This window comes from Wyeomyia smithii, chromosome 3, assembly GCF_029784165.1.
Source record: "Wyeomyia smithii strain HCP4-BCI-WySm-NY-G18 chromosome 3, ASM2978416v1, whole genome shotgun sequence".
NCBI classification, from domain to species: domain Eukaryota; kingdom Metazoa; phylum Arthropoda; class Insecta; order Diptera; family Culicidae; genus Wyeomyia; species Wyeomyia smithii.
This window is the reverse complement of record NC_073696.1, coordinates 80,507,180-80,521,878: the sequence shown is the minus strand read 5'-3', so window position 1 is coordinate 80,521,878 and position 14,699 is coordinate 80,507,180. Positions and strand designations below refer to the sequence as shown.

The 14,699-nt window shown below is 39.6% G+C and overlaps 2 protein-coding genes across 4 annotated transcripts in view; both read right to left on the bottom strand.

Moving 5' to 3' along the window:
- Window positions 1-14,699, bottom strand: part of LOC129726868 (trissin receptor) — a 223,055-nt gene that overhangs the window by 158,118 nt on the left and 50,238 nt on the right. The gene's annotated exons all lie outside the window — the stretch shown is intronic.
- Window positions 5,835-6,998, bottom strand: LOC129728363 (uncharacterized). The gene has a single exon (XM_055686800.1). The coding sequence runs from the start codon at window positions 6,996-6,998 to the stop codon at window positions 5,835-5,837; it is 1,164 nt and encodes a 387-aa protein (XP_055542775.1).

Below are 14,699 nucleotides of genomic sequence, written 5' to 3'. Positions count from 1 at the left end.
TAGACAGTAAGATAGTTCTAAGTTTATTTTAAGTTTTGTTTTATTCCTTTCTTTTTTCCTTGACAAGTAGGTTTAATAATTTTCCTTCAATTACATTAACTTAACTGCGAAAGCTAATAACATTCAATAATATAAAAAAGAGTACAAATACATAATAGTGTTGAAATGTCACCATTTGTGGCAGAACACACAATACTAATTCTGAATAGATATTAGTACATAAATAAATCATTACAAACATTCCCCCCCTATAAAAAAAAAAGGCTCGCTGCATCCTGTTTTTACCAACGTCATCAAATTTTCCTCGAATAATTATAACAATATCGTCCGCAAACCCAATCACTTCGAAACCTTTCAATTCTAGTTTTGATAATAAGTTATCCACAACAGATGACCACAGAAGTGGAGATAGGACTCCTCCCTGTGGGCATCCTTTAACAGCTATTATTGATATACATGTGCTACCAAGCTTAGCTGAAATTTCACGTTTTGAAAGCATTTCACTTATCCATGTAACGATGTACGTATCGAAACCACGTTTCAAGATTGTCTTCGTCATAGGATTGTGAGATGCATTATCAAAAGCGCCTACTATGTCAAGAAAGGTTGCTGGCAAGATTTTTTTGCCTCAACCGATTTTGCTATTTTTGATACAAGTGTATGCAATGCTATGACGGTAGATTTTCCTGATTGACAGGTAAATAAGCACTGAGAGGAAAAGCCAGAGTACAATGCGGCAGAGTGCGTGAGCGGCAGAAAAACTATAACTACTTCATGAAACCGACTGACTTCCCAACACTTACGGCTGGCAAAAGCTGCGGCAGAGCAGGCCCTATTGCTGGTATCGCAGGGTCGGCTAGCTACCGGGTAACCAAGGATAACGCGGATAAAGCATGAGCATGAGCATGAGCATGAGCATGAGCATGATTGACCGCCCGCGGTTGCTACTCCGTTATTGCCAGATCAGCTGTAATTACACAGAGAACCAACAGATGATGCTCGGGACCAACATACATCCTCAATGTGTAAAAACTGGAGATCTTAATCTTTATGTAAGGCAATACCAGCGCCGGCCGCATCCGAATGCAGGTCAAAGAAGGAGTTTGTATGGGAATATGTTGACGTGATACTCGCTTTATTGGAAGCCGAGAACACCTCTGCACTTCCACGAGAAATCACTGGGATGTTGGAGAAAGAGCAGGGTATACAACAGGGTTCGTTTTGGTGAACGATTCACTGATTTCGAGTGTCGGGTTCTTTAGACCAAATGTCGCGCCGAGTCGAGTTCATTACATCTGCCACGAAATTCATGTGTTCCGAACTTTTTCAGTTTGATGAAATAACACCGCAATAATAGGCATACGCAAAGATACTGGACTTAATCGAACATCTCCTTGTAAGGTGATCCTCTTTATACCGAAAACTATTGCTCGTTGTTGATTTATCTATAGAATCTAAAGTGTAGATAATACGACCTCATGGTATGTATCGACGCGGAGTCTTTTGGGGTTTGGTCAACCGGACATTTAGTTTTCTACCTTACAGATCAAGTAGCTAGCTACCGGGTAACCAAGGATAACGCGGATAAAGTACAAAAACCAAGAACGTTCACATTTCTAATTTTTATTTCGTGTAATTGTGGCGTGTGGGTGTGTAATCACAAATGATGGTGTGGCGTGTAACGTTTACTCACTACTTTTGCTGCTTAGGCTACGCAGGAGTCCTCTCGACTACGCATCCCGATTCCGAACCGGTACGAGGCGGCGAGCGGATGGCAGGATAGCGGGATCCCAATTATCTCGAACGTTGATCACAAATGTTGCAGGCGTCTTCCCTCTTTGACGCAATCGGCCTGACCGCGGCTGACCGCAATGGCCAGAACCGAGAGGGGACCCTCCTTGACGGTTAGGACCTGTTGTCCGAGGGTGTCGATGCTCCTTTACGGGTTAGGCGCGGAACCGTTACAGGTTCGCGGGCCGAACCGTGTGCTGCGCAGTTCTCCTGTAGCTGCGGGCCAATCTGCAAACGCACTACCGATAGTCCCAAGGGGGGGGGGGGGGGGGTCCAATCGTTGGTCTAACTCACTGCTGAACAGCACACGGACGCCTGGTGTATAAAAAAAGCTCGCGAGCCTTCCTATCTGCTCCCTTTTATAGCTTCATAAAGTAGTATTCCCACCAATAGTTTTGCGCTTCATTTGAATCTTCATTTTTGAAGCAGTTTGCGCCATGCTGAGTCCAGCCTCATCGACCAAACAGCACGTCGTTTCGTTGCAGCGGTATTTTACTCTAACTAGTGTGGAAATGTTCTGTATCAGGGAGAAACGTGAAAGCTCGAAACATGCAAACAAATAATTATGTACAAAAAAACTAATAATTGTGGCCAACGGTTACATTCACAACGAAATGATTTTGGAGCGCTAAGAAGCTAGTTTCTCTCCATTGCAAATTTACAGTGAACGCATGGTTCTCCGGTTGAGGGTTCCCACTTGCCTCCGGTGAAGCTTTGACTACTTGCAGCGTTATGAATTACAAATGATTTTGATACCGATTACTGTTATCTGTGCCTGCACTGTTCAATGACCTGGTAGATATAACTAAATCCAAACATTCATGAAATGTTTAACACAATTTCTTTTCATTTATCACATGAAATAGGCTGTCATAATTCTACGGTAACCTTGCGGTCGTGTCTTATAAATAACCTCTTCAACTATTAATATTTCAATGACTATCATTAGAAACAAAAAAAAATCATTAAGACCCGAGTGTAGGAAGACTTACACATAGGTGAAACGAACCAAAGCTCTAGACTTTCTGTGCTTGTTGTCTGTTTCTATCAAATACTTGGTTTCATCGGATCTGAGGCAGTGACAAAAGTAACCATCATAATTTGAAATAGTAGAGAGTAGAACATGTTATTCACTAACTTGTATCAAACGGGGCACATCCGATTCTCAGCAACACACACTCAGTGATATGGCGTTCAGCGAACAAAGCTCCAGTTTTCACGATTTACTATCATTCTTTGTGCGTCTTCCTACAACTTGCGCATGAATGATGGAATATTACAGTAGCGATGAGATATAAAAAAATGAACTCATTTTTCATGTGCCACCACCGTGAGGAGAAAAGTTATTTGACTTCACGCTTTACAGATCGCCCTGTTTCTTTATTTGATGTAGTTTTTATTCTAAGTGGGTGGTTTGAACCCTGATCAAATATTGTGTTCTTCAAATTTGCATTAGATTTGATTTGCTATCGTACATTAGAATAAATTGAAATGGATTTGCAGCTTACCAAATACCTTTACCAAATATGTCGTAAACGAATAAATTTGATCAAAATTTTGGCTATTTTCGCATTTCGAGTGTAGATAATAAGGCGCAAAATGATTCATTTCAGTTATTAGAACCATTATGTTAAATTGTTATACAACCAAACCAAACTCGTTTGATCGCCCGTGAGTGTTAATTTACTCATGACTTTTTATCTCTCTATTAACTCTCTAACTAGGAAAAATAACATTTCCTGCCTAACCAACTGAAGTAGGTATATATCAAACAACCCCGCATTTATTACGTTGGAACTGTATCAATCCCAGGCTTTGGGAGCTAGCTATCTTCTTCTATCAACAACTGTTTTGGTTCATAAAAACCTACCGGCATAGAGGAGAACGCTCTCTATTCACTAACTTGCATCAAACAAGAAACATCCGATTCTCAGCAACACACGCCAGTGATTAGTTGTTCAGCGAACAAAGCTTCAATTTTCGCCATTTACTATTCGTCATTCTTCGTGTGTCTTCTCACAAGTTGCGCAAGAATGATGGAGTGATACAGTCGGGATACACTATAGAAAAATGAACTTATTATTCATGTGTCACCATCGCGAGGCAAAAAAATATTCGACGTTACAGATCGCTCTGCTCCTGCAGCAAAAAGATACGATTTTATTTGATGTTGAAAATGGATTTTGGAATTGTTTCGACATTTTTTTGCTAATGATGATAAAATCATCTCATGAAAAATCTACTGTAACTTTTCTAGTGTTCCAATGATCGCAGTAAACGATACGTTACAGAGGCTACCCAACCTAGAGCATAATCAAATGACGACGATATCGGTTCCGGTGCCCAGCAGTTTCCTAACCTAAAAGAGCCCGAGTAAGTGTGAAACTGCTCGGAAACTCAATTTTCCTAAATTAATCAATCATCCCGTTCTCGTTTACCGTACTTAAGTATTTTGGTGAATAAATTGTCTGAGCACCCGTGAATCTTGACAGCTCCGCACCGGATCTCCGGAATCTGAGGAACGAAAGTTGAGTAGCAGGTCTAATTGAATAAAGTAAACTTGCCCGCCGTCCTGGATCCGTTCCGTGTAACAGGTCAGCTTGGGAAGTGGGTGCTCGTGATCGCATCGACTCTCTGCGCGCTCTACGAAAAGTGTAAATCAATCAACGAAAGTGTTTGTTGTACGTAGTTTTGGTTTCTAGAGTGCATCGTGCAATTATTGAAGTTCAGCGGAACGGTGGATGCACACCAGATGCAACCGATTCATTCTGCAGTATTCGCGACGCGAGCGGCTGTACGAGTAGAACCAGCAACAAATGAGATAACTGACGTTCTGACCTGGATTAAGTGACCAACACATTCGGGTTTGCGCTGGAATTTTATTAGTTTTAGAGCTAGGATTTTCAGCAAGGGTGCGAATGTAACAAATTTAAAATTATAAGTGACCTCATTTATCTTCGTAAACGCGAGAATACCAGCGCTGTCTGCCCAACGCAAACTCACAAATTCGAATTTGTAAAGCACTTTGCATATATTCCATGTGTGAACTCGTTTACAACTGTGGTTTCAATTTAAATCCAACCGTGCGTTGTGATTCACTTTATTGTACTAATTTCAAACTTTGTGCAATAAAAGTCTTTTCAACGCCGCATTATCTTGAGCACAGCTCCCGCTGTATTTTGAATGTATTTTCGGCCATTTCAACTGCAAGTTAATTTCATTTTGCCAGCATAATTTAGTTGCCCAACCAGCACACGAAATCAGATTAAACGTAATTGCTGTCGCAGCAGTTAGCGGATAGTGAGAAAAGGATGACCAAATTAGAGGGAAAAATGCAGCACAGAACGGTACCATTGTTATGTTCGCTTGTAATGTACAGGAAGTGCTGGAAATGAGTTTTTGAGGAGGGTGGGATGACTGGGATTTATTGTTGGTTATGCTGCTGCAACGGCAACTGGGGATGCTGTCGTAGAAACTCCGGATAGAAGTGAATTTTTTGTGGCGTACATATTTTTATTTGTTCTCGGACGGTAATGGTTATGAATCATGGCTTTTCTTATCTTTAATTGTGAACTCATGCAAACCGCGTCGATGAAGTTCAACCATGCTAAATTTATAGTTTTTGAATTTATTTCTAATAGTAGCGGAGATCGACCGGAATAATTGCTACAGAGGTGGAATGGCTTTCTCGGTCTTGAAGAATTAAAACGACTAGATTTTGGTCAACCTGACGTTTCGACCTTTGGTTTAGGCCTTTATCAAAGGATACTATGGATACTATGGATAAAAATGACATAATTACATGTAGGTACTAACTAACAACACAATGCTTTAAACTTACACACTAGTCTGCCGTTTTTCGTTTCTTAAACATTTTACACTGATTCTTGAAGGTTTCGCGTTAGTTATTTGTCAATGCATAATTTGTCTTAACTTGTCTAATGTCTAAAAAATATCGGGAAAAAAAATCGGGAAAAAATATAGTTTGACTTGGCGGAAAACTAAAACTGTATCGGGTTTTTCAAAATGGGGAGTGAGATGCTTTATGTTAGATGTGATTGAGTATCTGTGGTGCTATAATCTGGGCTATTTGTTGGTCTGTTATTATTGAGAGTGATCTGTGATCTGCGAGAGGTGGTGTTTTGGTATGTGTGAAGAATGCCTGCGTAAGTGGTGTTGAGGTTATCTACATCTGTTCTGAAGTTAACTGTGTTTGGTGTGTTCTGGATATGACACATTTCAAGTATTGGTAGATCAGAAGCTTTGTAACTGCGGTCTATTATTTTGGTTTTGCTGAGGTTGAATGTGTGTTCATGATCGATCATGTGTTGTGTGAGAGCTGTTCGTTGTTCGCTGGGCTGGTATGGGGATGCAAGCAATTTGTTGACATTGGATTTGTGTCCACTGATTCTTGTCTTCAATTGATTTTTTGTCATCCCTATATATGATTTGGCACAATCGTTGCAGGGAATCGAATAGATAACATTGCTGTGTTGTAGTGGTTCTATTGGATCTGTCACTGGTCCTAACAGATTTCTCGTTGTTTTGATGGTTTTTAATGCTATCTTAACTAGGGGATAGTCTTTTTTCAGGATGCTAATTAGAATGGAGCTGAGTGTCGGAATGTTGACCATGGTGCGGTAGGTAATTTCAGGAACGACGTTGTCTCCCGGTGTGCTGTTGGTGGTTGGTGTTGCAGGTGCAATTATCGGTTGTTTGATGCTATTAGTGAGGCGGTTTATCAGAGCGGATGGATAGCTGTTGCGGCGGAGATGTTGAAAGATGATGTGTTTTTGTTGTGTTATGCTGCTGTTGGTGGTCAGACTGGTGACGCGATGAATGAAGTTAGTTGCGACGTTTATCTTCATTGCGAGTGGGTGAAACGAATGGTAATTGAGCAGACGTCCAGATGCTATTGGTTTCGCATACCATTCTGTGCTGAGTGTTTGATTGGCGGAGTAAATGATTTTCGTGTCCAGGTCCGGCAGGCTTCCATTGGATTCTTCTTCCATCGTGACTTGTAGGTTAGGATGAAACTCATTGAACTTGCAGAGAGTGTTTTGGGTTTCATGTTGTGGGAGAGCTAGTATCAGATCATCTACGTATTTTTTGAGGACTGGTGGAACGAAACTGAGTTTTTTAGTTGTATTGCATAAAAGGTCCTCCATCACCATGTCGGCGAGAATTGGTGATAAGGGGCTCCCCATGGCGGTACCCGTCTGTTGCAAATAAAATTTCCCTCTGAACTGGAAATAGCTACCTTTCAGGCAAAATTCGGTCATTTCCAGAAAAAGATCCAAATCTATGTGAGTGTTTTCGCTTATGCTGGGCCAACGGTCTTTGATGGTTTGTAATATGAGATCTTGGGGCACGTTTGTAAACAATGAAACGACATCGAATAATACGAGAACGTGATTCGGAGGAAGCGTGATCGTATTGATATATCTCGTGAACTCGAAGCTATCGGTTTTGTTGTACTCGCTTGTGAATGCTTTCTGTAGTATGCTGGCAATGTATTTGATAAGCGCGTATGTGGGGGGGGGGGGTGATGTTGGGGACAACGGGGCGAAGCGGCAGGTCGGCTTTGTGAGCCTTTGGCTGACCGTATATACGAGGACAAATGGCTGTGTAGGTGCGAAGGCGGGCGGCGGTGGATGGGTCGACTATCTTTAAGTTGAGCAGTTTACTTACGAGGGAGTTGTTTTTCCGTTGAAGCATTGCGGTGGGATCTTTGTTCGTATTTTTGTACGTCGGATCATCCAATAAATCTTGCAACTTCTGGTCGTATTCTGCAGTGTACATGACGACCATCCGTTTTCTTTATCGGATTCTAGTACGCATACTTCTGGGTGTTCTTGAAGAAACTTTTTTGTGGTTTTGGCGGCGTTGCGGCAGAATTGGCTCAGTGGGTCTTTGTTATGTTGACATTTTGATCGAGACGGAAAGTTTTGTATTTTATTGACTGCCAAACTTCTATTCCGATCCTGCACTGTTTTCTCTTGAGACGTGCGCAGGATAGATTCCAGGTTAGCAATGACGTGGTACAGCGGAATCTGTTTGATGTCGTTGATAGGGAACGAAAACTTTGGACCCAGGCTCAGTAGTGTGGCCATGTCTGTTGGAATGGGGATCTGTGTGGCATTCGCACTGAAGATAAACGTCGCAACTAACTTCATTCATCGCGTCATCAGTCTGACCACGAACAGCAGCATAACACAACAAAAACACATCACCTTCAACATCTCCGCCGCAACAGCTATCCATCCGCTCTGATAAACCGCCTCACTAATAGCATCAAACAACCGATAATTGCACCTGCAACACCAACCACCAACAGCACACCGGGAGACAACGTCGTTCCTGAAATTACCTACCGCACCATGGTCAACATTCCGACACTCAGCTCCATTCTAATTAGCATCCTGAAAAAAGACTATCCCCTAGTTAAGATAGCATTAAAAACCATCAAAACAACGAGAAATCTGTTAGGACCAGTGACAGATCCAATAGAACCACTACAACACAGCAATGTTATCTATTCGATTCCCTGCAACGATTGTGCCAAATCATATAGGGATGACAAAAAATCAATTGAAGACAAGAATCAGTGGACACAAATCCAATGTCAACAAATTGCTTGCATCCCCATACCAGCCCAGCGAACAACGAACAGCTCTCACACAACACATGATCGATCATGAACACACATTCAACCTCAGCAAAACCAAAATAATAGACCGCAGTTACAAAGCTTCTGATGTACCAATACTTGAAATGTGTCATATCCAGAACACACCAAACACAGTTAACTTCAGAACAGATGTAGATAACCTCAACACCACTTACGCAGGCATTCTTCACACTTACCAAAACACCACCTCTCGCAGATCACAGATCACTCTCAATAATAACAGACCAACAAATAGCCCAGATTATAGCACCACAGATACTCAATCACATCAACTATAAAGCATCTCACTCCCCATTTCGAAAAACCCGATACAGTTTTAGTTTTCCGCCAAGTCAAACTATATTTTTACCCGATTTTTTTTTCCCGAAATTTATTAGACATTAGACAAGTTAAGACAAATTATGCATTGACAAATAATTAACGCGAAACCTTCAAGAATCAGTGTTAAATGTTTAAGAAACGAAAAACGGCAGACTAGTGTGTAAGTTTTAAACTTTGTGTTGTTAGTTAGTACCTACATGTAATTATGTCATTTTTATCCATAGTATCCTTTGATAAAGGCCTAAATCAAAGGTCGAAACGTCAGGTTGACCAAAATCTAGTCGTTTTAATTTTTCAAGATCGAGAAAGCCATCCCACCTCTGTTTATTTCAAATCTTATTCAGATCTGTCCCCTTTTCTTCATATAACAATGCACAACCGTTTTGTAAATTGGTCGTAGTCTGCACGCACCATATCCTGAGGGATCAAATGCTCTAAAAAAGCTTTTTGAATTGGTCCATATTAAGTTCCTTCTCATTTTTTATTTGTTGCATTTGCATATAGCTTTTACACGCAGAAGTCAAGTGGGTTGAGATCCGGATGTTAAGATACTAACCATTATGATAAAATCGGGAAAATTTTCTGCACACCATGTCTGTGTCTTCTTTGCCTTGGTCGTGGCAGAATCCTGCAGGAAACAACAACTTGAAAGCATGACGAAGCAAACATTTTTTTCGAAACCCGCTCGATGTAATACTTAGTATAGAGTTTAACGTTGGTATTTTGGGTAAAACAGGTTCGGCTGGCCTTTCCGAGGTGTGTCTCTGCAAACCACACGTTCTGAAAACATTCTACATCAAGTTCATCTTTCGAAATATCAGAAAAACTTTTGGCATACATTCCATCATTTTCTGGTTGTTTTGCTACGGAAAGCAAAATGTCATATTCTCCGTATCAGACCGAACTTTGTTTTTCTTTTTGACGAATTCGTTGAATTTGCTCTCTCACGAGTCTATTAACTTTTGTCGTCCTGACAGTCTACTACAGCCCCCATTGTGTCGAGGTTCCCGGACACAGGAAACTTATTTTAGGTATGAAAGACAAAGCTCCGACTAATTCCGAACTATTTGATATTTGTAAAAATTTCACGTGAAGTGAAATAATGTAACGGTTATTTAATTTTTTTTGTATTCATTTCCATAAATTTGACCATTAGAATTAAAAATTTCGTATATTCCTCTAGTGAAAACTAAAATAAACGTGCAACGTTGAGAGGCGCAGATTTCAAACAGTTGTCAAACAATCCGTACATTGCAAAAAACGTTATTTAATGGAACAACTATAATTTACAAGAATTTTATTATAATTGACATTAGTACAGGCAGGTAGCCCTGGGACCACCGTTCTCAAAATTTGCTGATCAGGCACCGGGACAGGTGTCATCTACTGCGCAGAGTTTCATAGTATTGATCTGGGTTATCCAGGAGCAGGCTTGTTATTCTTCTCAATGTGGAAAAGTAAGAGATAAAATTCACCGCGCACTTCTCCGACATGAGTGCTACATGTAGCAATCTTTCTTTTGCTATATGTTGTGGTTCTCTAGTTTCGCTCTAGTGTGTTCTACATAGAAGTACACCGCAGTGTGCACGAAGATAACTTGAGTTTACTCGTAGGAGAATGTTATGCGGAGTGGTCTCTGGATTTATTTTCTTCAGTTTCGAGATGCAAAGTAAAACTCGACAAAAAACGCGCTCTACTTTCTTACCCAGATTCTCCTCTCTTTGGATATCTGCTCAAGAGGTACACTGTATAAGCACTACATTGAGTTTTGTTGTGTAGTTACTGTGCGTAATATTCTTTCGTGTGAGTAAACTCACCTCAATTTATTATCTCTCAGGAGAGGCATATCAGATTCCATCACGGTGTTTTTTTGCAAACTAGTTCTCTTAGGTGTTAGGTAGCTCACTTAAAATCCTTTAAGGGGTGTTAGAGGACCCTTTTTGATGAAAAAAATCCTTCTACGCATATGGTCAGAATTCAACTACTGCAGAGTTATTCACTTTTTCAGTTTTCGGTTATGTTTGCCTTTAACGAGGTCTATCACAAGAAGTGTGATAGCTAGCTTATTTCTGTTGATTTCATTGGAAAGCTGAGTAAATTTCGTAATCGGTAGTGTCTTAAAAACGTCCAACTAGTGAAAATCAGAAGCACTTAGAAAGGAACAAACGTGAAAACAAATGTTTTTTGAAAACTTAACTGCAATTTTCTCTCTGAAATGTGTAACAAAGATGGATTTTGTTGTCAACTTAATTAAACATTGAAATCCACTCTACAAGTTGTTTTTTGGCATCAAGCATCTAGCTCTATTAGTTTAGCTGCTATTTCACCCTAAAAGCAATAATCGCATCTCATTCAGTGTTGTAAGGATCACAACTTTCTGCTCCACTGTGTTTACTTACAGTACTGGACAAAAAAAGTACGCACCTGTGATGTTCAAACTTTCTTGATTTAGGTAGAATCTAAGGCAGATGGATAATCAAAGTGTTCTAACAAAAGACAGTACTGGAGGTGTACTCTCGAAAAATGTTAGATAAAGCGACATGAGAACGACATATAAACATAAAAAGAGTTTATATTTGGAAATTGTCATTTTTCTTGTGGACAAAATAAAGTACGCATTATAGTGATTCAACGTTCAAACTGATTTTTCTTTATTTTAGTATTTAGTTTGGCCACCTTTAGCTTCAATCACGGATTGCAGGCGTCAAGGCATACTTTCAACGAGGTTTTTAATATGTTGGGTGTCGATATTTGTCCAAGCTTTTTCCAAAGCTTCAAACAGTTTGTCGCGGTTGGTGACATCTCCCTTGTCGACATTTTGATCCAAAATCGACCACAAATTTTCTAACGGATTTAAGTCCGGGCTTTGTGATGGCCATTCCAATAGCTTGATACGTGAAGCACGGAAATACGCAGTGGTTTTGTGGGCGGTATGCTTAGGATCATTGTCTTTTTGAAAAGTGAACTTCTTCTCTAAGCCAACCTTTCGCGCCGACTCTGTAAGATTTCTACTTAAAATGATGATGTAATAGTCTGCCGTCATTATGCCATCAATTTTCTCAATATTACCAACACCCGACCAAGCAAAGCACCCCCACACCATGATACTGCCACCTCTGTGCTTGACCTTCTTCTGAATATTTTTATCGGCAAGTTTCTCACCAGGTTTCGTCCAAACTCGTGCTCGTTGTTTGTGGCCAAAGAGTTCAAATTTACTTTCATCGCTCCAGATAACCTGTTTCCAGAACTCTATCGGCTTGTCGATGTATTTTTGAGCGAATTTGAGGCGTTTGATCCTGCAGAAATTAACCTCAGCCAAAAATTTATGTTGAATACGAAGTAAACAAACCTGTTAACCTTTCGAATCAAAGGTCGTCGTTGGGCAAATCCACTCTTATAACTCATTTCCTGTAGTTTTCTGCGCACAGTTCGTTCAAAGATATTTAAATCAGCATTTTCACGAATCACTCGGCTGGTAGCGAAAGGATTTTTTGACACTTCTCGAGAAATTCTGCGATCATCGCTAGTTGTAGTTTTCCGCTTCCTTCCTCTACCGGTCCGATCGGCTACGCTTCTCAGTTTTCCATGCTTTTTGCATATTTTTCGTGCTCCTGCTTCACTTAAATCTTATTTTCGAGCAATTTCTCGATAAGAAAGACCTTCCTGACGGTTGTTAACTATAAGTTGACGAATATTTACGGAAATTTGCTTTTTCCCTATCTTATCCGATTGTACCGCGCACTAATAATGATAAACAAATAATCAAACACATTGTTTCGACGTTTCTCTGCAGCAATAGGAATCTTATTGGACTTACGAGGAGTAGGACACAATAAAAAAATTATCTGAGCTGAGAAATAGTAAACTGATGATGATATAAAGAATGCGTACTTTATTTTGACCAAGCGAAAATAGAGCTTAATTACAATTATGCTGAAATGTGAATTTAATATGCAATTCTTTGACAAAATTATTATACCAATCGTTAGTGTATTAGAAATACTACAACTTATCCGAATTCATCGAGTTCATATACCTCATATTAAAAAAGATACAGGGAGTTCAACATTAGGATAGTGGGTGCGTACTTCTTTTTGTCCAGTGCTGTAGATGCGTCGTTGCATGAAGGCGCAACTTATTGCTTATAAAGTGAAATAGCCCCTATACTAAAAGAGTTAGGAGCTTGGTGTAAAAGAATAACTTGTAGAGTAGACTTCTATGTTTAATTTGGTTTACAACAAAACCTATGTTTATCACACATTTCAGAGAGAAAATTGCATTTCAGTTCTCAAAAAACATCCGATTTAACATTTGTTCATTTCTAAGTGCTTCTTTTTTCTCTAATTTGGCGTTTTCAAGACACTACCGATTAGGAAATTTTCTCAGCTTCCCAAAGAAGCCAACAGAATTGAGCTAGCTATCATACTTCTTGTGCTAGATCTCGTTGAAGGCAAACATAACCGAAAACTGTAAAAAGTGAATAGGTGAAATTTGACCATATGCGTAGAAGGATTTTTTTCATCAAATAGGGTCCTTTATCACCCCTTAAAGGATTTTAAGTGAGCTACCTAACACCCTGTATTTGCAGTGTCCAGTATTCAAGATAGTTTATGCAGAACCACATAGGGGGAACTGCTAACAAAAATTGATTCAAAAATTGGCCCCTTTACAACCTATGAAAGTGGTATAACTAGTATAACGGGGCGTCGATCTGTCAATTTGAATTATGACAAAAAACACTCACACGCAACATTTGTTCATGTTAGAGCATTTTCATCGGTCTATTTTCGTAAAAACTTTATACTAGATTTAACCAGCGAAATCTAAAAAGAACCAACTAATATAGACAAATTTTGCGTTCTCCGCACTGGTGTTGTATATTTTTTTATTTTAAACCGCAGACACCCTGTGAATGATTCAATACCCCATGCTATTAGTTTCCCATGAGACTTGTTATAGAAAGCACTCAATATTTAACAAACGGAAATTCGATAATTTTACGTACATTAAGCGATTACTTTGGCAAGCCACTTTATATCCACAAGACTTAACGGATTTGATGGTTTAAGCCAAACATCAGTGACATTTTTCAGGATGGATTAGTATAATCGAAAAATTTCTGCGAATATTGCAGTTCTATAAACTTAGGTTCGTTTATGAGATTATTGTAACAAGCCTGCATTTTAACGTTTTCAGTTCGGTGTCTTCGAGGAACACTTTCTTGGCCTCTTGAGACTGATCGTTCTTGGTAATCCCACTACAATTAAGGCGGTTAACAAAGGCTAGATAGTCAACGTATTTGGCTACCTAGTGGCTGATGGTTGCAAACCAAATAGTTGAACCAAGAAGTGAGCTATTCATCGTCTTCTTAGGAAAAACCACAAAAATGAATTGTGAATTGATGTGAAAAATCTTTTCGGTTTTGTGGGTACAAGTTTTCTGTACATGCAGTGTTCGCGAACCACTCTAGTAGAGCTGCTGTCAGAATTATCATATGTTCAGTTTTTAACGAAAAATGGAGGTTTTTGAACTGACAGTGAACGGCGGTGGTTGTTCCTAACAGTAGAAGATGAATAATCACCTTTAAAAGCGATGAATCAGCCGAACGAGAATCAAAACAAACCATTGTTGACAATATTTGACTGGTGGTTTTCTTTTTTGTGCGGGTGTACTCAGGTGCGGGTAAAGTGAATAAAATGAGCTATACTAAAATTTTAAACAATCCGGTACTTGTACAAAATGTGCAATAGTGTGTGCTACACGCAAAAAAGTAAAACGATATACTTAGCATTTTATGGAATTCATCAACATAATCCGATAAACCAGTGCACCCGATGCAAAATCTTTGATAGTCCTAAGCTAATTTTACGGTAAGTCCACAGTGATGTACGGTTTT

What these genes read in the sequence shown, in the direction of transcription:
- LOC129728363 (XM_055686800.1), bottom strand. Translation starts at nt 6,998, where the DNA reads ATGGGGAGCCCCTTATCACCAATTCTCGCCGACATGGTGATGGAGGAC.